The sequence below is a fragment of the Oncorhynchus mykiss genome, chromosome 17 (genome assembly GCF_013265735.2).
Source record: "Oncorhynchus mykiss isolate Arlee chromosome 17, USDA_OmykA_1.1, whole genome shotgun sequence".
NCBI lineage: Eukaryota > Metazoa > Chordata > Actinopteri > Salmoniformes > Salmonidae > Oncorhynchus > Oncorhynchus mykiss.
The window spans coordinates 70,311,089-70,334,274 of record NC_048581.1 but is presented as its reverse complement, the minus strand read 5'-3'; the positions used below and the strand labels follow the sequence as shown (position 1 = coordinate 70,334,274).

The window sequence follows — 23,186 nt, the reverse complement described above, 5'->3', positions numbered from 1 at the left end:
GATTTATTTTAGCTCACTTCAATCCATTGTACAGGATGCTAACAGGTGACTGACGTTTCGACGTCAAGCTGACGTCTTTGTCACACCCTGATCTGTTTCACCTGTCTTTGTGATTGTCTTCACCCCCCTCCAGGTGTCGCCCATCTTCCCCATTATCCCCTGTATATTTATACCTGTGTTCTCTGTTTGTCTGTTGCCAGTTAGTTTTGTTCGTAAAACCTACCAGCGTTTGTTTCCCTGCTCCTGCCTGTTTTCCTGCTCCTGTTTTCTAGTCCTACCCGGTTTTGACTGTTCTACCTGCCCTGACCCTAAGACTGCCTGCCGTTCTGGACCCATTACACCCTTTCTGGATTACTGATCCCTGCCTGCCTTGACCTGTCATTAGGCCTGCCCCTGTGGTTGTAATAAACTCTTTACTTCTACACTGTCTGCATCTGGGTCTTACTTCAACATGATAGTCTTCCTCAGAGTGACGTGACCATTGAAATTAGCCTCGTGGCACAATGAGACACAACAATGTAAGAAAATAATAATATGCTGCAAGGTAAATGGCAAATTATTGCACAAAATAATAGTAATAATAAGAGAAATAGTGTGTCTCATTAATCAATCAGCCATTTCAAAACATGCATAGATGATATTTGTGTCTTTGAATCCGGAGACACAGAGACCCCCAAAATCAAGGCAACAACATTATAGAAACGAGGACAGTGAAAAATCATTGTTTATCCCCTTAGGATCCACAGTGTCTAAGGACATACTGAAATATTAGCATTATTATTTTCTTACATTGTTGTGTCTCAAATAGGAGCTAAGTGCAATGGTCAGATCACTCTGAGGAAGACGTCAGCTTAACGTTGAAACGTCAGTCACCTGTTCGCATCCTGTACAATGGATTAAAGTGAGCTAAAATAAATATATTTGTGCTTTTTTTTTTGTTGAGTGCTCCAACTCCTTTCTTAATTTGGGAAGTTTTTCTTGGTAAGCCCGTCTCATGATTTTGGTAATTCAGTGGAGGCTGGTGGGAGGAGCTAGAGGAGGACGGGCTCATTGTAATGGTTGGAATGGAACAGTATCAAACAGATCAAACATATGGAAACCACGTTTGACTCCATTTATTTCAGCTTTTATTTCTTTCATCACATTCCCAGTGGGTCAGAAGTTTACATACACTCAATTAGTATTTGGTAGCATTGCCTTTAAAAACGTTTCGGGTAGCCTTTCACAAGTTGGGTGAATTTTGGCCCATTCCTCCTGACAGAGCTGGTGTAACTGAGTCAGGTTTGTAGGCCTTCTTGCTCGCACACACTTTTTCAGTTCTGCCAACAAATGTTGTATAGGATTCAGATCGGGTCTTTCTGATGGCCACTCCAATACCTTGACTTTGTTGTTCTTAAGCCATTTTGCCACAATTTTGGAATTATGCTTGGGGTCATTGTCCATTTGGAAGACCCATTTGCGACCAAGTTTAACTTCCTGACGGATGTCTTGAGCTGTTGCTTCAATATATCCACATGATTTTCCTGCCTTATGATGCCATCTATTTTGTGAAGTGCAACAGTCCCTCCTGCAGCGAAGCACCCCCACAACATGATGCTGCCACCCCCACAACATGATGCTGCCACCCCCGTGCTCCACGATTGGGATGGTGTTCTTCAGCTTTCAAGCCTCCCCTTCCAAACATAACGATGGTCATTATGGCCAAACACTGTTATGTTTCAACAGACCAGAGGACATTTTTTCAAAAAGTACCATTTTTGTCCCCATGTGCATTTGCAAACCATATTCTGGCTTTTTCATAGCGGTTTTGGAGCAGTGGCTTCTTCCTTGCTGAGCGGCCTTTCAGGTTAGGCCTATATAGGACTCGTTTTACTGTGGATATAGATACTTTTGTACCTGTTTCCTCCAGCATCTTCACAGGGTCCTTTGCTGTTGTTCTGCGATTGATTTGCACTTTTCACACCAAAGTACATTCATCTCTAGGAGACAGAACGCGTCTCCTTCTTGACAGCTGCGTGGTCCCATGGTGTTTACACTTGCGTATTATTGTTTGTACAAATGAACGTGGTACCTTCAGGCGTTTGGAAAGGATGAACCAGACTTGTGGAGGTCTACATTTTTTTTCTGAGGTCTTGGCTGATTTCTTTTGATTTTCCGATGATGTCAAGCAAAGAGACACTGAGTTTGGAGGTAGGCAATGAAATACATCCACAGGTACACCTACAATTGACTCAAATGATGTCATGGCTTTAGAAGCTTCTGATAGGCTAATTGACATCATTTGAGTCAATTTTCTGGAATTTTCCAAGCTGTTTAAAGGTACAGTCAACTTAGTCTATGTAAACTTCTGACCCACTGGAATTGTGATACAGTGAATTATAAGTGAAATAATCTGTCTGTAAACAATTGTTGGAAAAATGACTTGTGTCATGCACAAAGTAGATGTCCTAACTGACTTGCCAAAACTATAGTTTGTTAACAAAAGAAATGTGGAGTGGTTGAAAAATGAGTTTTAATGACTCCAACCTAAGTGTATGTAAACTTCCGACTTCAACTGTATTAATATCTTGCATGAGAGCGAGGAAAACATTATGTAACGATTTTCTTTGGGTGAAGTAGAGTCGGACCAAAATGCAGCGTGGTTGTTATTCATGTTTTTTAATGAAGAAACTGAACATGAATAAACTGACAAAACAATAAACGTGAGAAAACCTAACAGCCTATCTGGTGACAACAAAACACAGAGACAGGAACAATCACCCACAAACACACAGTGAAACCCAGGCTACCTAAATATGGTTCCCAATCAGAGACAATGACTAACACCTGCCTCTGATTGAGAACCATATCAGGCCAGACATAGAAATAGACAAACAAGACATCCAACATAGAATGCCCACCCAGCTCACGTCCTGACCAACACTAAAACAAGGAAAACATACACGAACGATGGTCAGAACGTGACACATTACCCCAACATTAACGGGTCTATGTGATTAATCATGAGACCTATGCAGGTGGCATGTTAATGTATCATGATTATGGATCCTCTGTGTGGCTTCTCATGGGGGTAGAGAGTGCCATGGTTGGCCTGGCGCCTCCATCCCTCACTATGTTGGCTTTGACTGACAGGCTGCGTTTATCCACCTCCACACTTTATCTCTTTAGAACAACAGCCATCAATGTGAAGGAAGGAGGCAGATAAACGAGTGGCCAGAGCCCCGGGGAGCGCTTCCCAAAGATTTCCCATCCATTCAGCCAACACACTCACGCACGCACATGTTCTCCCTCCCCTCTTCTCCACCCTCAATCTCTACAACCTTTTCTCCCTCTGCTTGTGTCAGACAGCACAGACAGCACAATTTTCCAATTTCTCCAGCACAAATGAGCCAATTCAAGTCTTTGCTCCTGACAGAGGGGATTGCACCTCGTGTGAATCCTACAGACACATCTAAAAATGTTTTAGACTTTACGGACCACCAGGAGAGAGAAAAAAATATGTTTGAGCCGTTAAGGGCACGTTCCAAGCATATAGCGCTTGACAGCCTTAATATAACTGGTATTATAAACTGAGTGATTCAAGCTCTGAATGCTGATTGGCTGACAGCCGTGGTATATTAGACCATATACCACAGGTATGACAAAACATTTTGTTTTACTGCTCTAATTATTAGTTTATAATAGCAAAAAGGCCACTCGAGGTTTGTGATATATGGCCAATATACTATGACTAAGAACTGTGTCCACGCACTCCATGCTGTATCATAGTAAAGAACAGCCCTTAGCCGTGGTATAGCCGTGGCATACCACACCCTCTTGGGCCTTATTGCTTAAATAACACCACACAGGTTCAGAATCCCAACGAGAGAGGGGCCATGGTGCTTATAAAGCAGTGGTATTCAAAGTCGGGGTCGCGGCCCCACTGGGGGAGGTGCAGAGGGGTCGGAAAAATAAATAAAACAAGATTTTTATTTTATTATTAACAAAAAATTAAGAGTACAAATATGGGATGGGACAAATATGCAAACATTTTTGAGAAAGATAATTTTAAAAATACATTAATTGGTTTCCTTTCATTTAGATAAGAGATGAAAATGCTATGAATTGAAGGTTATTTATTGATGTAAAAATCTAAATTTACTGGTTTTAAGGTTGTGTCATTAGATTTGGGGTGGGGTCACCAGAAATTATTGGGGAAAAAATGGGGTTCCCGCTTAATAAGTTTGAATACCACTGTCCTAAAGACTGAAGAGAGAAGAGAGGAAATGAGGAAGAAGAGAGGGGAACATGGCCATATCAACTACACCAAGCATGTCTGCCATATACACGGGTGGAATGTTTACTCAATAGCATGGCTTAAATGCTGAAAAGACAAAACGCAGTGAGGCCTGAGTGTGATTTATCTGCCAAACTGTAGAAGGAATATTAATCATGGTTGTGCACCTGTGTGTACTGTATGTTCTGTATACTGCAGCTCCTCCCTATCCTGCACTACACTGAGATGACTCAGCAACCAGCATGCTGAGATTCAAGATCACATTTACTTCTCTGACAATGCATTGTCAGCCCAGGGCCCCGTAAAACAGGGGAAGGAGACAGAGAAAGAGTGCTGGGAAGAGGGAGCAAAATAATGGGGGAGACAGATGGAAAAAGAGAGCAGAAGAGAGTGGAAGACAGAGTGGAAGAGGGAGTGAAAGAGAGAGTGGAAGAGAAAGTGGAAGAGAGTGGAAGAGAGAGTGGAAGAGGGAGGGAAAGAGAGGGGAAGAGAGAGTGGAAGAGAGAGTGGAAGAGGGAGTGGAAGAGAGAGTGGAAGAGAGAGTGGAAGAGAGAGTAGAAGAGAGAGTGGAAGAGAGAGTAGAAGAGGGAGGGAAAGAGAGAGGGGAAGAGAGAGTGGAAGAGAGTGGAAGAGGGAGGGAAAGAGAGAGGGGAAGAGGGAGGGGAAGAGAGTGGGGAAGAGAGTGTTTGTGAATTGTCCCCTAGTTTTAAGTTGTTTAGATAGATAATGAGGCTGATAGAGACTGGGGAGTCTCCCATGGTCTGCAAATTACACCACTGTTAGGGAAGTGTATGTGTATGTGTGTGTGTGTGTGTGTGTGTGTGTGTGTGTGTGTGTGTGTGTGTGTGTGTGTGTGTGTGTGTGTGTGTGTGTGTTTGTGTGTGTGTGTGTGTGTGTGTGTGTGTGTGTGTGTGTGTGTGTGTGTGTGTGTGTGTGTGTATTGTCTCTGCAAATAGGACTGAAATATTAATGTGGACAATCTGGCTCATTAAGAAAGAGATTGTGGCCTACTTGAGCTTGACAAAAACAAACACGCTCCTTCAAAGAGTGAAAACAGTGACTCGGAGTGCGACAAGATAAAAAGTCTAATCAAATATCTAATGAGCTTGATCGCTGACAGAGAGCTAATACATAAACCACTGGTTTCAAAGCCATATAATAAAGTATACAAAAGAGATTGTGTTCCATATGATGTGTTTGGAGGCATATCTGCTCACATGTATCACATATATCATGCACGTGTCCGTCCTAAGTCTTGTAATGTTCGGTCTGACAACAAAAACACAGTAGCCTCGGTGTTCTTCCACTTTGAAGTGGATACTGAGAGGAATAGAGTTCCATCAGAGGGGAGGTTCAACAAGACTGGGAAGGGCTCTGTGATATCACCCTCTGGGACCATGGAAGATCTGAGGCTGAATCACAAGCCTTTGTGCTGGGAAGGAACCAATGACAGACATACAGGATGTGCTCCACTCTGTGTCCTAGTTGGGAGAGAGCACATCAAGGTGTTGTTTTGATGCTGTGATTCACACAACCAGAGCTCTCCATGGAGTTTAGTACCTGGCTGAGCACTCCATTGGTGCACTCCACCAGGCTCTGCTTATTTCTCACAAATGGATGTCCATCAAAAAGATCATTGTAGCATAGGCACCTGTGGCACCAAAGCTACCTCAAGTCTCCCTCACTACAATGGCTTTAAAAGCCAGGTATACAATACAGGACGAAAGTGCAATAGCTGGGATATTAAACATGTTTGGTGTGTTGAGCCCTTTGAAATCTATCTTAAAACCCCAAAATGCATTACATGAGAAATGTTAGAATGTCAGTCCCTCCTTTTTCAATTTCGGGAGTATTGCTTTTTCATAAAATCTGGAAAATATTGCTTTTGAGAAAACAAAAGGCAGCCTGTATCGGCAACGAGATTATTAAAAATGGTATCAAGCTAGCCCAGAACTGGGACAACATCTTTTTGCCCTCTAGGTAGCATTGGGCTTTTAAAGAATGGCTGTGTTTTTCGGTGTCATTGAGGACAGGCCAGGAAATATAACATTATGTTAGAAATTGCACGCCTCCCGATCCAGAGGGAGGCCAATCATAAATAAAATAGAGAAATACATTTAAAAAAGGAGCTTGGCATGGCAGTCATCAGTTATCTTTGAAGGTTTAATGGAATGTAGCTGCCAAGAAAGGGAACGACAGAGGGAGGGAGAGAGAGAGAGATATAGAAATAGTGTGTGAGGGAGAGAGAGACAAAGAGAAGAGAAATAGAGAAGAAGAGGGACACAAAGAGAGAAAGTGTGAGAGGCCCAACATGACAATACATAAGAATACCACTCCACAATATTTCTCCTTTCTGAATCAAACACAAAATAGACCAACTGTTGAAAATTATAATATTATGACTTTGCTGTAAAACCTCCTCTCAGAGTCCACTAAAACCGTATCTCTAAGTTGACTCTTCTTTTCCATCTTTTACCCTCTCAACAATAAATCAATTTGTTCTTTATTTCCTCCGTGGACGCTCTTTGAGCCAAATGACGTCATCCCCACAATGACCGTACGTACCTACCCCAACCAGAAACCATGGATTACAGGCAGCATCCGCACTGAGCTAAAGGCTAGAGCTGCCACTTTCAAGGAGCGGGACTCTAATCCGGAAGCTTATAAGAAATCCCGCTATGCCCTCCGACGAATCATCAAACAGGCAAAGCGTCAATACAGGACTCCCTGTCCGAGTCTGTAATACCAACATGTTTTAAGAGACCACCCACCATAGTGCCTATGCCCAAGAACACTAAGGTAACCTGCCTAAATGATTACCGACCTATAGCACTCACGTCTGTAGCCATGAAGTGCTTTGAAAGGCTGGTCATGAAGTGCTTTGAAAGGCTCACATCCACACCATCATCTCAGAAACCCTAGACCCACTCCAATTTGCATACCACCCCAACAGGTCCACAGATGATGCAGTCTCTATTGCACTCCACACTGCCCTTTCACACCTGGACAAAAGGAACACCTATGTGAGAATGCTTTTCATTGACTACAGCTCAGCGTTCAACACCACAGTGCCCTCAAAGCGCATCAATAAGCTAAGGACCCTGAGACTAAACACCTCCCTCTGCAACTGGATCTTGGACTTCCTGACGGGCCACCCCCCAGGTGGTAAGGGTATGTAACAACACATCCGCCACGCTTATCCAAAACACAGGGGCCCCTCAGGGGTGCGTGCTCAGCCCCTTCCTGTACTCCCTGTTCACTCATGACTGCACGGCCAGGCACGACTCAAACACCATCATTCAATTTGTAGATGACACAACAGTGGTAAGCCTGATCACCGACAACAATGAGACAGCCTATAGGGAAGAGGTCAGAGATCTGGCCGTGTGGTGCCAGGACAACAACCTCTCCCTCAACGTGATCAAGACAAAGGAGATGATTGTGGACAACAGGAAAAGGAGGACCGAGCACACCCCCATTCTCATCGACGGGGCTGCAGTGGAGCAGGTTGAGAACTTCAAGTGTCCACATCACCAACAAACTAACATGGTCCAAGCACACGATGTCAGTCGTGGAGCGGGCAAGACAAAACCTATTCCCCCTCAGGAGACTGAAAAGATTTGCTATGGGTCCTCAGATCCACAAAAGGTTCTACAGCTGTACCATCGAAAGAGCATCCTGGTTGCATCACTGCCTGGTATGGCAACTGCTCGGCCGCTGACCGCAAGGCACTACAGAGGGTAGTGTGAACGGCCCAGTACATCCCTAGGGCTAAGCTTCCTGCCATCTAGGACCTCTATACCAGGCGAGGTCAGAGGAAGGCCCTAAACATTTTCAAAGATTCCAGCCACCCTAGTCATAGACTGTTCTCTCTGCTACCACGTGGCAAGCGGTACTAGAGCGTCAAGTCTAGGTCCGAGAGGCTTCTAAACAGCTTCTTCCCCAAGCCATAAGACTGATGAACATCTAGTCAAATGGCTACCTAGACTATTCACATTGCCCCCCCCCCCCCCCCCCTCCCTTCTCCACACCACTGCCACTCTGTTGTCATCTATGCATAGTCCCTTTAATTAACTCTACCTACATGTACATACTACCTCAATTATCCGGTGCCCCCATACACTGACTCTGTACCGGCACCCCCTTGTATATATAGTTTTTTTTATTTGACATCTTGTTACACTTCCTTCCTCTCCCTGACATGTTTTGATTGACATGCCACTCATTTCCTCTGTCTGTACACTACACAGACAGCAGATTAAAGCTTTAGCTAGCCTGGCATAGACTTTGATCAATATTTGTTTGATTGTATCCCCTGTATCCCCTATCCCCTAAGTCATTAAATAGCCATGCACAGCACCATAGGCGTCTGTGTTGTCAAGACCTGGAAGTAACCTTAACAACAGAACGAGCATAACTAAAGCGTGGGCATTCTGGCAAGGTTATACCAACTGTGCTAAGTATCTACGAGCACCGAAAATAGAACCAACGCACCAGTCATTATGCACAGATGTAGGATCTTAATTTGACTAGTTTCTCACAGGAGGAAAATAACCCTGTAGCAAATGAAAATTTGAAGCTTGTGCTTCTAATTCCAACAGTGCAGTAATATCTAACAAGTAATCTCACAATTCCCAACAACTACCTAATACACACAAATCTAACAAGTAATCTAACAATTCCCCAAAAACTACCTAATACACACAAATCTAAAGGGGTGAATGTATATGTACATATACAGTAAGTATATGGATGAGCGATGGCCGAGCGGCATAGGCAAGGTGCAGTAGATGGTATAAAATACAATAAAATACAATGTATACATGTGATATGAGTAACGTATGTTATGTAAACATTATTAAAGTGGCATTGTTTAAATTGACTAGTGATCAATTTATTAAAGTGTCCAGTGATTGGGTCTCAATGTAGGCAGCAGCCTCTCTGAGTTAGTGATTGCTGTTTAGCAGTCTGATGGCCTTGAGATAGAAGCTGTTTCTCAATCTCTCAGTCCCAGCTTTGATGCACCTGTACCGACCTCGCCTTCTGGATGATAGCAGTGTGAACAGGCTCGGGTGGTTGTTGTCCTTGGTGATCTTTTTGGCCTTCCTGTGAAATCGGGTGCTGTAGGTGTCATGGAGGGCAGGTACTTTGCCCATCAATTGTGTTTGTGCAAATATCAACACACCAAGACACAAATGTACTGTACACAGTACTACCATACATACGGTATGCAAAAAGGTTGACGGAAATAAAATTCCATTCATCACTGACATCTATTATTTGTGATACAGTACCTTCAGCGTCTGTGAGAGTGTGCACATCACCTACCTTGCCCCCATCTTGTTCTGAGGCCCATAGGTGGGAGAGGGGCAGGAGCAAGGAGGAGAAGGAGGAGTAGGGGGCAATGGTGGTGGAAGGAGGAGGAAGAGGCCAGGTTAAGGCATCAGAAGGCTTCAGTTCGGCTGGCGGCTAGCCGAAGTCAGCTAGGCGAACTGAACGAGTGTGCTCGCATACTCCCTTAAAAGACATTCACTTCAAAAACGAGAAAAAAGGGGCAATAGTACAGTTTGTCCATTTTGAGACGCCTAAGCCAGTAAACTCATTTAAATAGTACACATGTAATAGTACACATTTATCTAAGATAATCTATCATTGATTTTGATGTTTTTGCCAAAGAGATCTTAGTCGCGCAATTTTAAATCTAAATGAGATGTTTGGTAGAGTATTTCTAAATAAAAAAATGGTCACTTGTTGAATGACAACAAAGACTACTGAAGAATCCCTACTGTTGACCAATCCCCGTCGAAGGGGCGTAGACTTTCGGCTAACAACTTCGGCTTGCCTCAATAAAAAAATTTTGTGTGGCCAAACAACTGAACAAACAAAAACATAACAAAATGTCGTCATAATACATGCTCAAACTATTCCGAACTGTTTAGGCTGGGAAGCATGTGGGCGCCTTTACGCTGGACAGAATGGAAAGACTGAGAGAGCAGTGAAATCACTCCAGGGTGTCAAGAGGGCATGGAGAAATAGAGCTGGAACACTCTCCTCTCACCACCTTAGAACACGGGAGCAGATGTGTGATAATACAAAGTGGGAAGACTTCCTCTCTGACACCGTAAACAGAGAGTTTCAGAGAGATGTCCCTGCAAGGAATGATACTGCAATAACCTGATTTGAGGTCATTCTGACATTATGCTAAACTGAGTTTGAGTTCTGTTGTGATGATGTGTCATCCTTTCCATGATACACCAACTCATTCCTATAGCATTCAATTTATCCTGAAGATGACCCCGATGAAGTTAAGCTTCCTACAATCAAATAAATTCAGTCCATACTCCATGCATAATTCATTTATAAATCATTGAAGCCAAATCTTTCCGGAATCCATTCAGAGACTGAGGGTGGGGATGTGATTGTTGTACAGTATGAGCAGGGTAACACACCGTGGGTGATGGATACAGATGGAGAGCTGTGCTTCATGCCTGCCTGGCTGTGCTTTGCATATTAAGCAGTGTTTTACAGTTAAAACAGCAGGTAGGAACGCAGCAGTCCCCCACTTAATCACAAGCTTATTAGAGAACAATTACTAAATGGCAAGGCTTGTAAACATAAATCATTCAAGAGGACTTTAAGAAATGAAAGTGGCATTTTGCAGAAAATCTCCTCTGTGTTGACAGCAGTGTCCTCATGAGTATTCATAGGAGAGGGCTCAGACCAACCAGGGTCTGTTAGTGACAGTCACCAAGGACATCTGGCCACAGCTACAGTACATGCTGTCTGTCTCTCTGTTAGCACTAAGCATACTACCATTACTGTTGATAAAGGCTTTTAGAGTGTGTTATATATGACTAGCATGTTTAAAATCCTTCTTTCATTCTATTAACTTATTTATTTTTCCTCTCTTTTTACTTTGACACCGGTCATACTACCCAACAGAAATGACATCACAGAAATGTCCTCCCTTACGAGGTCAGAACTTACATGCCTCTTACATTCCAGATGATCTCTCATTCCATTGGATAGAGTGCTACTTAAAGGACCACTAAGAAAAACTGTGACCAGCAAGTGCTTCAGCTTCAGCCCTCCCCCTCCCACACACACACGTACACACACACACACACACGTACACACACACACACACACACACATACACACACACACACACACACACACACACACACACACACACACACACACACACACACACACACACACACACACACATACACACATACACACACACACACACACACACACACACACAGTGAGAGTGGTTAGATTTACTTAGGGAAAAAAGAGAGGGGGATAAGGAAGGGAAGTGGAAGAAGGCATGATCACCACTAATGCGTATAATCAGCTACAAGTACTTATTTTAATAATATGTCAGGCTTTGTGTCAATGGGGTTGTTTTTCTCTGTTGCTGGGGGAGTGTCTATCTTCTTGCAATTGAGAGCCCTGTCTGCCTTAGTCTGAGGGTTCTCTTCTCTTCATACTCTTATCACCAGACAGGCATCTCTTGTAATGTGTTGAGGAATCACTAGGGGGTTAGCATTTCGCTAATGTTCTAAATGGGCAGTGGCATCAAATAAAATATTGGGTTATACATAATGAAGATCAAAACAGATCATTTTAAATGGGCTAAGTATATAGGGGAACACTGATACAGATTTAAAAAATGAAAGAAAAAACCCAAAGCTTGAGCCTTTGTCCATCAAACGCTATACATGATCTCAGACTGGACAACAACAGTGGAGGAAACCACAGCCACTGAATTCAGGTCAGGTCAAGAGGGAGAAGCAGAGATTCAGCGCTAACCAATTTAACTAGACCCACATTTTCAAGTAATGGCTCTGCAAAACCACCCAGGGTTTAAGGTATTTTCCAAATTAAACCTTGTCATTGGCAATTTCCCTGCCACAGTACATCCAAATAAGATTGGGAGAGACCCACGGTGCCTCAGTGTATTGCATCCAGATTTAGAAACAAAGCCACTTTGTACCTGTGGATTACCACTTTATATTAACACTGCTGTTTTCCTACCAGTAGAAAAGCTGAGATGGAGAGCTGCTCTCATCTCTCCTATAATACAGGTCAGCATAACACCTGTGACATTAAAGAGGTCATGTGACATTAGATGATGGGAAGCCATAATCAATAGCACAGCAAGGCATGACGGCAATGGGGTGCGCACACACACACACACACACACTGCCCTGCCACTGGCATATTTAATTACCTCTTAGACACAATCGCCCTCCTTGACAGAATGTTAATTGTGAACTATCTCCACAGTGCGTTCCTCCTCCCTTACTCTCTCTCTCTCTCTTTCTACTGTGCCCTCAGCTCTATATCCTTCCCCTACCTTTCTCTTATTCTCCCTCCCTCTCTCTCTCGCTCTCTCTCGCTCTCTCTGTACAGATAAGGACATGAGTAGGGGGAGTTGTCAGCACTCATTAGAATTCACCACAGTAACACTCTCAGACAACCAAGTCCAGGGCTGTAACCAGGGTTTGAGTTTTAGTGAGGTCCGAAAAGTCTCCCCAGAATTTTTTGGTAAAGTTGAAGCTGATTTACTGCTTTTCTATACAATGAAATAAAAACATAAAAATGCTATTTGGAGAAGAGCAAAAACAAGCAAAAATGACCCCAGCCATTATCACCTTGGCTTCTGTAGGTTCATTCACATCAGTCATTCTACAAACACACCTCAGTCAATCTACAAAGCCTATTAGCTATTCAACTGTATTGTTTTACCCGGATATATGAGAAGTGATTCACACTGACACATAGCATTAGTGACTGTTCAGTCAGTTGTACTGATGAACTGCATAAAATCATCAACTCTTTAATTATATCTCTTATCAAATGACATAGCATTCACATTTGTATTCCTAGGCATTACTAATAATGCTCCGCACAAACAGACATGAATGGAGCACACAGATGATCATATTATGACATTCACATGAATTATTAGAATATTACTTATGATTCTGTATTAATATCAGTTTTGTAGTTGAAAAAACAGTGGGGAATGGATATGGCGAACAACCACCCATGTAAACATTAATGTATGACATTTTTAGAACTGTATTGTTTGCCTATAGGGAAGAGGCCATATGGAGATGTTCATATTGAAAAATATATATTTTTAAGTTCCTAACTTGTTTGATTAGATTAGTACAGTTTTTTCAGGGGACCCCACATGGGGCCCTGACCCCAAGTTTGGGAACCACTAAACTAATCTCTCTCTCTGCTTGCTTCCTCTCTCTCTCTGTCTCCTCTGCTTCCTCCTGCATACACTGCAGCCTGCCTCAGTCTCACCACTGAGCGCCACATCACTGTCTGCCTCAGTAGCCTACTCTCTGTAAAGCAAAGTTATTATGAGAACTTAGTAAACACTTTTTAGGTTCTGTTTAACGTTAGCCTCTTACTTCATCCTTCTAGTTGGCTAAGTAATACTACCCAGAGCCCTTCAACATTACTGCAATACTGCTGCGGGAGAGTTTTAAAATTGCCTTTTGTCTGGCATCTCGCACATTGTCAGCAGCATCTCTACTGTAGTTCTCTAGTGAAGCCGACTGCGAGCTGGGGTATTTATTTTTTTATTTTTTTTACATATCAGGCCCTTGGCCTGTGCCACGAGAGGGCGGAGTTAGCTGTTTGAGTGGTGAACGTGCTACTAAAAAGGAAAATCCGGGAGGCAAATCAGGGGGACGCAGGCAAACATAACGAGCAAACCACTGTTCATGATTCCACTCGTTCGCAAAGAGGCAGGCACTATTAGAACTCAGACAGATCAAGAATATAAGCATTCGGAACTTTGATCAACGCTGGGAGCATATTCAGATGTTCACCCATAATAGATTTTCTTTGTGTGTAAAAAATATATTTGTATTATGTATTTATTTGTCAAATTAGAAACAATTACCGATGTCAATCATATATCAATCATATTATATAGTTACGGCCATGACCATGTCGCACGAATAACCAGCCCAAACTAATCAAATCCAGTTAATCTTTCATGCTGGCATATTGGCTAGAAAGAACATTCTATTCTGCAGACATCAGGACAGAGATCAACAGAGTGGACCGCAAATCATACAATGAATCATTCAAGAAATCATCAATATAACAGAAGAGGGAGTTCGGCCTTTTATTGATCAGTTTCGCAATGCGCAAAAGTGAATGTGTGAAACATGAGATGCAGCATGAATCTCCAAGGCCTTGTAAGCAGTACATTAATGTTATTGGAGGGACAAAGCACCCAATGAAAAAAACTGAAATGACAACATAAATTGAAATACTTAAAATTAAGGTTATTATAGTAAATTAAAACAAAACATGAAAAAACGATTTAGTAAATTGAAAATAAATAACTAACAATCCTGTTTTAAGTTGGTGAAGAGCAACTGCAGAAAATTGTGGTTGGCTGCAATAAAAACTTCATGACCTTTGATCACATCATTTTTGTAAAGTTCATGCAGTTGACATGTAGGTGCAAATATGACATCGTTTATCCCCATTATTCAACACACTGGCCCACTGACTTGACAAAAGTGATCCACCCTTACGTGGCCATTGAGATGAGCATGATGCAAGACTTTGCTCTCACATAGTCACACAGAGTATCTGTGCTTCACACTGCTACAATGTGGTGGCTATGGGACCAAAACAGCGGAGAAGTTCAGCCTCACTCTTCAATGATCCTGGTTGTTTCGTAAATTGACCTACTACTACTGTTTCCTTCATGCATCTACGTCATCTTGCATCTTGCACCTTTAAGCCTAACCTAACCTATGACCTGACCCATCACCTTGTGCATTAACACCCCACGGTGTCAACAAGTGACAACCCCAAAAAAACAAAAACCATACAACACATAGATGGCTCCTAGCCTCCCATGCATATGCTAGTTTCTGTCCCTAACACTAAACCTAAAACAGAAACTAAATACTAAATAGAAATGTTTTCATAAAACTTAAACTAAATAAAAACTAGCAAAGTGGATCTGAAAACTAACTGAAATTTAACTGAACATAAAAACTAGTATAAAAATAAATACTATAATAACCTTCTTAAAACTGCTGACACCAGCCAAACTCACCAAATGTCAAATGATCTATACTAATCAAAACATAATAATTATATTTTGCCATTCAAGGGAACAACAGCTGTCTCTTAGCTGCAGTGTGCTGCGCCAGACCAGACGCCCATACTGATAAATCAGGCTTTAGGAGTGAGATCGACCATCACTGGCCATCCACTGATCAGACCCCAGGGCCCTGGCCATCACATTTTTAGATCGATATGGGACCACCCTCTACTCTTCGCCATTCTGACAGGGGGCAGACTCCCACCCCCACTGCTCCTCATTCACACACTGGGTTTTCTAGAATTCTCTCCTCCAGATATTCCCATTCACACTCCTTTCCTCTCGCTCTCACCTCCACTGGGAACCTCTTGCCGTTGATGCTGTGTTCAGAGCCCTCAGATCCGTTGCTCTGGCCCCAGTGGAACTCCACCTTCTCCGCCTTAAAACGCCCGGGCAGGCCCGCACCACGCACAAAGTAGTCATCCTTCAGCATGATAGCCACTGAGAGAGATAGAGAGAGAAGAAAAGAGAGAAAGAGAGAGAGAGAGAGAGTTACATGTGGGTCAGGTAGGTGGCAGGTAGCCTAGCGGTTAAGAGCGTTGGGCCTGTAAACGGACATAGACACAGAGTGAAACTTCTGTTTGGCCTACAAACAATATAAAATTACATTCATTCAAAGCACTTGGTATTGAGGTTCATCATCTATTTAGCTTCCCCAAGGGGATGCTGATGCATTTTCTGAATATAACATGTGGTGCTTCTATAACGTCTGTGCTGCCTGCCCTACAAGGCTGGGTCTCTAATTAAGGGCTAATTTGTCTGGTAAAAGCTATCTCCTCAGCCACTTCTAATTGCCTCTGCAAATCTTTTGTTAGTTCATCATACGCTTGTTGAAATAAAGTGGAAATTGACAGAGGGAGGACATTTTTTTATTCACAAATTTGACTGAATAGACCCACATTTAATTAACTAATACGACCTTAAATAAATGCTCCCATTGTCAAACCGATTTCTTACTGTGATTGAATTTCAGAATTGTTTCTACTCCTCCTTTCAGAGGAGATTTCTGTCCCATTTAGAAGAAGCACTCAAGTGAAATGAGTGGCCTGGTTGTCATCTCAACGTCTTCAGAAAAGTTTGAAACTTGAGGCATTTCAAACTAAATACAGCAGGCCTGTTAAATTCCATTTACTTAGTTTGACATTTCTCATGTCGTAGACTCCGCTAAAGCCTTTGACCCTTAAACAAAAGGCTGGTCTATCAAAGTTAATTTCCCCTCCTTGTGTAGTTTGTGTCCTCTGGGAGATATTGGAGATTTTAAGAGACGTGTCACTTGGTGCTTGTACAAGATTGTTGGCACTCCCACTGAAATTCTACCAGTCTGCATCCAAGAAGCTAAGGTTACACTGAGTAGTAGGACATCCTGTGGGAGCCTGGTCTTCCTGGCAAACTTCATACTACCATTGAGACTGCAATATGAGGGATTAACCACGCATAGTGTGCTAAATTAGTTTCTTAGCATCTACTGCATGGGACTCAAAGAAGAAAAAGGTGAAGTGGAGGGAGACTCTACCACAGTGGCTAACTTAAATACACTCCACTGTATTGCTGCTATGCTAAGTCTCACTCCTCCACTGTGGCTAGGCTGAGCTGTTGCGGTTTGCCTAGCTAACAGGCTAGCGGAAGGGATGGAACTGCAGCTTACATTAGTGTTCAGAGCACAGCAGGCAGAAAGAAAAACACATATCTTGCTCTCTTTTTTCATCATTTGTTTTTGCCTTTTGTTGATTCAGAGTCCTAATCCAGTGTGTGAGGGGAAGGCAAGCCCTGGGAGTTTCATTAGCGATGGGAGCCAGTGTTTGGGCGCGCTAACAGGCGAGCCGGAATTAGACGCTAAGCCAGCAAGACCATGGACAGCAGTGTGTGAAAACCGGGGGCATATATGAAAATAAAGCCACGATCAATGCAAATATTTCCTCAGGGCTCCAAGTCATCATGAATTTCTTAAAAAGGTTTATTTTATACGATTCTGTGAGAGTATTCTCCGTTCATCCCTCTTCATCCAGCCGCCCTCCTCTCCCTCTCAAAAACCATGACACCGTTCTTCTGGCAGTGAGACATCTATAATGACTTCCTGCTTCAAGGTGACAGGGTCAGAGTTCAGTCAAGGATACAGCTTTCACAGAAGCAGGAGCACTTTTAAAAGAAGCTGATTGAAGCATCCATTATTCAGAGACGCTTTAGGTGATTATGTCAATCAAATCAAATCAAATTGTATCTGTCACATGCGCTGAATACAACAGGTAACAGGTGAAATACTCAGCTGTCACGCTGAATACAACAGGTAACAGGTGAAATACTCAGCTGTCATTTATAAGTAGTGGAGAATGTATAAATAATGCATTGCACAACAAGAGGATGTTTGTCTTGCTAGGCGTGCATTATGGCGTACGCAGAGTCAAGAAGCTGTGCTCTATTTTGTTCTGCTACTGTTGTTTGTGTTAGAACTTCATTTGATTTGGTGGGCAGTGGCACTGCTACGCTAACCCACTATAATACCTGTGCTACACTGGTTTTCCCCGATCATGCCTGTAGAGAAGACAGCTCAGAAGTAGCCCTCGTCCTTTAACAAACCATGGCGTTGGGAAGAGATGGCTACGGACATCAGAGGTTCTGAGAAACACCATGCGATCAGGGGCAGACATTTCTCATGCCGAGTGAGCTGAGGAGTCTCTCTCTCTCTCTCTCTCTCTCTCTCTCTCTATCTCTCTCTCTCTCTCTCTCTCTCTCTCTCTCTCTCTCTCTCTCTCTCTCTCTCTCTCTCTCTCACTGAGTGATGCCAGGACAGGGACACTAATACACTTCTCAGGGGGGAAGCAGATATCCAGGCAGCCCATTCGCAGGGGAGAAGACGTACAGTCCCCCACCAGATGAACCTGACTCTCCTTCAGCCTCACAAAGACATGGCCTCCAATCTCAACAACAAGCCATTTACTCACCCCACCACTAGTGAGGAATGTGGGCTATTGACTCACATACTCCCTACTAGAGGGAGCTTGAAATTCCATCAGCGTTAGCCTTGATAGAAATATGGCAAAGCTTTATGGGCTATTCCCTCTATAAGATCTTCATTATTTGATAGAACACAATACATCACTCACTGATAGAGGGATTACAAGGTATACAAGATGTATGTTTTTTTTAAAGCACATTCAGGTGTCCATTTAGGGTCTCCACTTGGGAGAGATGGACCAGGGACAACACCAGTTCATACATGCCACATTATGTTCAGAGAGATTAATATAATAAAATATCTGACAATATAGAAATCACACTAGTCACATTATTTTCCCCAGGTCTGCAGAGAGCCTTAATAAGACAGCTGGCCTTGTTGTGACTGCTGTCAATACAGATGCCAGCCACCTGTGGCCCCTGCTCCCACAAGCATTTTAACTCCATTTGTTGGCAGAAAGAGAGGACATCCATCTTTGTGACAGATAGAAATTGTGAAAAATACCTGTCTTAGACAGGGAAAATCCATGAAATGCTATAAATGCTGAATTGAGTTTTTTTCAGGTTTTCATCTGTACCAATGACAGATTCACTAATATGGAGGCATCACTTATGTGAAAATCCGCTCCTACCACAAATATTGTATTGGACTGCTGTGCATGTCGCATTTAAACTACTTGAACGTACTGATGTAAGATCTTCATTTGACCTACAGTATATTGTCAGGATTTCTACGTTAAGTCCATAGTGTTGCTTGGTCAGTGGTTAGGCTATTAGCTGGCCAAAAGTAGGCTACATGAAAAGTAAAACACTGTTAGTATAACTGTGTGTTAGAGTGGGTTTTCAGTTAATTTATGTAAATCACAAAGCTCATCTGTATTTCCTGCGGTGCAGGAACTTTCTCAGCAAAATAAGAGTGATCAAAACAAGATCCTAAGATCTGTATGTACATAGTGTGATTTTCATGTACTCTAATGTTATACTAAAAATACAGTGCATTCGGAAAGTATTCAGACCCCTTCCCTTTATACACATTTTGTTAAGTTACAGCCTTATTTTAAAATGTATTACATATTTTTTTCCTCATCAATCTACACAAAATAACCCATAATGACAAAGCGAAAACAGGTTTTTAGAAATGTTTTCAAATTTATTAAAAATAAAAAACAGAAATACCTGAAAGAAGTTTGGAACCACCAAGAGGTGACCAAGAACCCGATAGTCACTCTGACGGAGCTCCAGAGTTCCTTTGTGGAAATTGGAGAATCTTCCAGAAGGACAACAGCACTCTACCAATCAGGCCTTTATGGTAGCCAGACGGCAGCCACTCCTCAGTAAAAGGCGCATGACAGCCCGCCTGGAGTTTGCCAAAAGGGACCTAAAGGACTCTCTGACCATGAGAAACAAGATTCTCTGTCTTCGGCCTGAATGCCAAGCGCCACGTATGGAGGAAACCTGGCACCATCCCTATGGTGAAACATGGTGGTGGCAGCATCATGCTGTGGGGATGTTTTTCAGAGACAGGGACTAGGAGACTAGTCAGGATCGAGGGAAAGATGAACTGAGCAAAGTACAGAGAGATCCTTGACGAAAACCTGCTCCAGAGTGCTCAGGACCTCATCCTGGGATGAAGGTCCACCTTCCAACAGGAAAACGACCCTAAGCACACAGCCAAGACAACGCAGGCTTCGGGACAAGTCTCCGAATGTCCTTGAGTGGCCCAGCCAGACCTGATCAAACATCTCTGGAGAGACCTGAAAATAGCTGTGCAGCAATGCTCCCCATCCAACCTGACAGAGGATCTGCAGAAAATAATGGGAGAAACTCCCCAAATACAGGTGTGCCAAGAATGTACCGTCATACCCAAGACTCGAGGCTGTAATCGCTGCCAAATTTACTTCAACAAAGTACTGGGTAAATTGTCTGAATAATTATGTAAATGTGATATTTCAATTTTTTACTTTTTATAAATTTCAAAAATATTCTAAAACCCTGTTTATGCTTTGTCATTATGGGGTATTGTGTGTAGAATGATGAGAGGAAAAAACTATCTAATATGTTTTAGAATAAGGCTGTAACGTAACAAAAAGTCAAGGGGTCTGAAAACTTTCTGAAAGCACTGAAGGTACGTCATAATATGTTCAGACGTATCTATACTGTAAATACATAACCAATAGAAGGAGAGGGTAAACAGACATTGGGGGACTGTGAATCTCACCTGTTTTGCCAGTGTTCTTCATTGAAGTCTTGTTGGAGGACTCTGTCTCAAATCCGTCCAAAGCTAGCTCCTGATACTCCATGGACACCTTGCTGTCCTGATCTGCGATGTTGATTGGGGATTGGTTCCTCTCTCTGCATTCTGGGTAGGCTGATGACCAGCCCTCCTCTGGCCCGTACGTACCTGGATGAGAAGAAAGAATACGATATATATATTCCATACGATACAATGTGGTTTTGCCATCCAACCAGAGCTAACCATTTGGTCCGCTAATCAGCAGAGAAAGTGTAGCACACTGAAAATATGTTCATACACGTTATGCAGAAAACTGATAATTTCATGTTTTTGGTGGAATAATGCAGTCTTAATGGCACTCATTTTCCAAAAAGGAACCACCAGTAGATTCCTTCTGATGTTGACCTGCAGTTAAACTTTCCTTCCCATAATGCAGGCACATATGTGGTATTTTTATCAGAATGTGAACAAAGCTACACCTCCTAACCCAAGAGGAGGTAAAGGCAGTGTATTCAGAGATTAAACCCCACACTCTTAGATGAATGGCAAGTCCCGGTGTGAGACCAGACACCTCCATGTAGCACAGAGTCAAGACAGGGAAAGGAGCAGGGTGGAAATGTCACCAATTTCCGGCCACCTCCCTCAAATAAAGCAAACAGAGAGAATGACGGAGAGGGTAAGAGAGAGAGAGAAAGAGAGAGAGATCGGACAAGTTCAATGCCATGGAAACAGTGGAGGATGGAGAATATAGATAGTCCCTCTCCTCTCCCTATACACTTCTAAGCAGAGCAGGGATGGTGTCCTCAGTGTGGGGTCACAGTCTTCAATAACCACCCAACCATAAAACACCAGACCAGCCAAGTGAAGTCAAGTGATTCCTTAGCGTCCAGTGAAGGGGAATTCATTTGGTTGTGGATAACACACTAGAAAAACACATTCAACAAAGGCATACATATCCCAACAACATTTACAATATAATTCAACTGATTCAGTGAATACGACAGCACCTCACACCCATAAACATTCCACCTAATTGATTTTAAATTCAGAAGTACTTTCGGAATTAGATTACAATTGGAAGCATTAGCTAAATAGTGCTACAGTATCTGTCTCATGATGGAACATAGGAACAGAGGGTGTGGCTATCTCTTAACACAAACTCAGACGACAAGCCATGTCAAGTTTCATTTATTATACAAGGAACTGAGAAATCAATCATTTAACCTTGTACAATGATTACAACTGCTCAACACGCTGTAAGCATTTGATATGAAAGGGACATACAGCATCTGATCGTGATCCTAATCTCCAATAGATATGCTTCATTGTGTCCTAACCTCGAGATCTATTGACTTTCCCTGCATTATGTTCTCCTGTCCTCTTTCTACAGTGAAGGCTTTGGCTGCCCTCTGTCTTAAGGATGGAATGAAGTGGCAGGGCCCACTCCTATTCACTCTGCCCACTCCTATTCACTCTGCCCACTCCTTTTCACTCTGCCCACTCCTATTCACTCTGCCCACTCCTATTCACTCTGCCCACTCCTATTCTCTCTGGCCACTCCTCCTACCCCCTATGTCCGCAGCATGCACACTTCGGCTAAAGTGCACCCGTAATTGAAAGCTACGCTGATCTACCGGGGTTCTAAAATTAATTTGTCTATGATTACTCATGCCCCACTCGTGTCCGGAGCATTTGGTCATTTCTATTTCATTGAATTAGGAAGCATCCTCTTCTCCTGCCCCCTATCCTAGCCTTGGAGTATATTGATTGTAGAGATCTGGGTTTCATATATGAGAGCGCAGGGTATGGATCCAGGCAGCAGCGGACTTATAATTAATGGGAGAGCTGGTGTGAAGCCATTAGTCATTGTTTTAATGCAGCCAATGTGTGCAGAGAGCTGCTGCACTGAGAGGAGAGACAAGCGGACGTAAACAACCTTTACACTAAACAAACAGAAATACATCTGGCCCATGCATAAGGCAATACAGATGCTGCCTATCTCAACATGTTGAATCTTCCAGGTCCTATCTCAACATATTGAATCTTTATAGGCATATCTGAAACTGTTACTCAAAGGGATAATCAACCCCAATGCACACATTCCTATGATTAACAGTGTTGAACAGTGGTTTATAACAGTAATATGAAAACATTATTTTTGCCATTATAACAAAGTTGGTAGCAACTTGAAAATGGCTGTGGAAATATGTTGCAGCTCAAGTCGACTACAAAACCCACAATGCAATGTTGTTTGTCTGGGCTGGCTAGATAGGTAGCTAGTAAGCAAAAATATCTACACACAATAATAACAAAGTTAACATCAGCATGTGATGTAGCTAGCTAGCTGTAAAATCCCTAAACAACTATACCTTTCGAGGTATCTCACTGAGTTCAACTTGCAGTTCAACTCTGCCCAGAGCGAGTACAGAGCACTTTGCTATGGCCCTTTCCCACGTTTCCCACAGACACACAGGGCACATTGTCGAGATGATACTAGAAAGAGAAATTGAGTTGAATAATTTTGTACCCTTTTTAGATTGGGCACATCTATGTGAAATACA

The 23,186-nt window shown here is 42.7% G+C and overlaps 1 protein-coding gene across 4 annotated transcripts in view; it reads right to left on the bottom strand.

Moving 5' to 3' along the window:
* Positions 1-23,186, bottom strand: part of LOC110494487 (receptor-type tyrosine-protein phosphatase gamma) — a 314,622-nt gene that overhangs the window by 80,718 nt on the left and 210,718 nt on the right. For all 4 annotated transcript variants that reach the window (XM_036950546.1, XM_036950543.1, XM_036950544.1 and 1 more), the window contains exons 3-4: positions 20,611-20,793; positions 15,733-15,881 (exon numbers count right to left, since the gene is read on the bottom strand). In XM_036950546.1, coding sequence (XP_036806441.1) covers positions 15,733-15,881; positions 20,611-20,793 — 332 coding nt within the window. The remainder of the gene's footprint in view (positions 1-15,732; positions 15,882-20,610; positions 20,794-23,186) is intronic.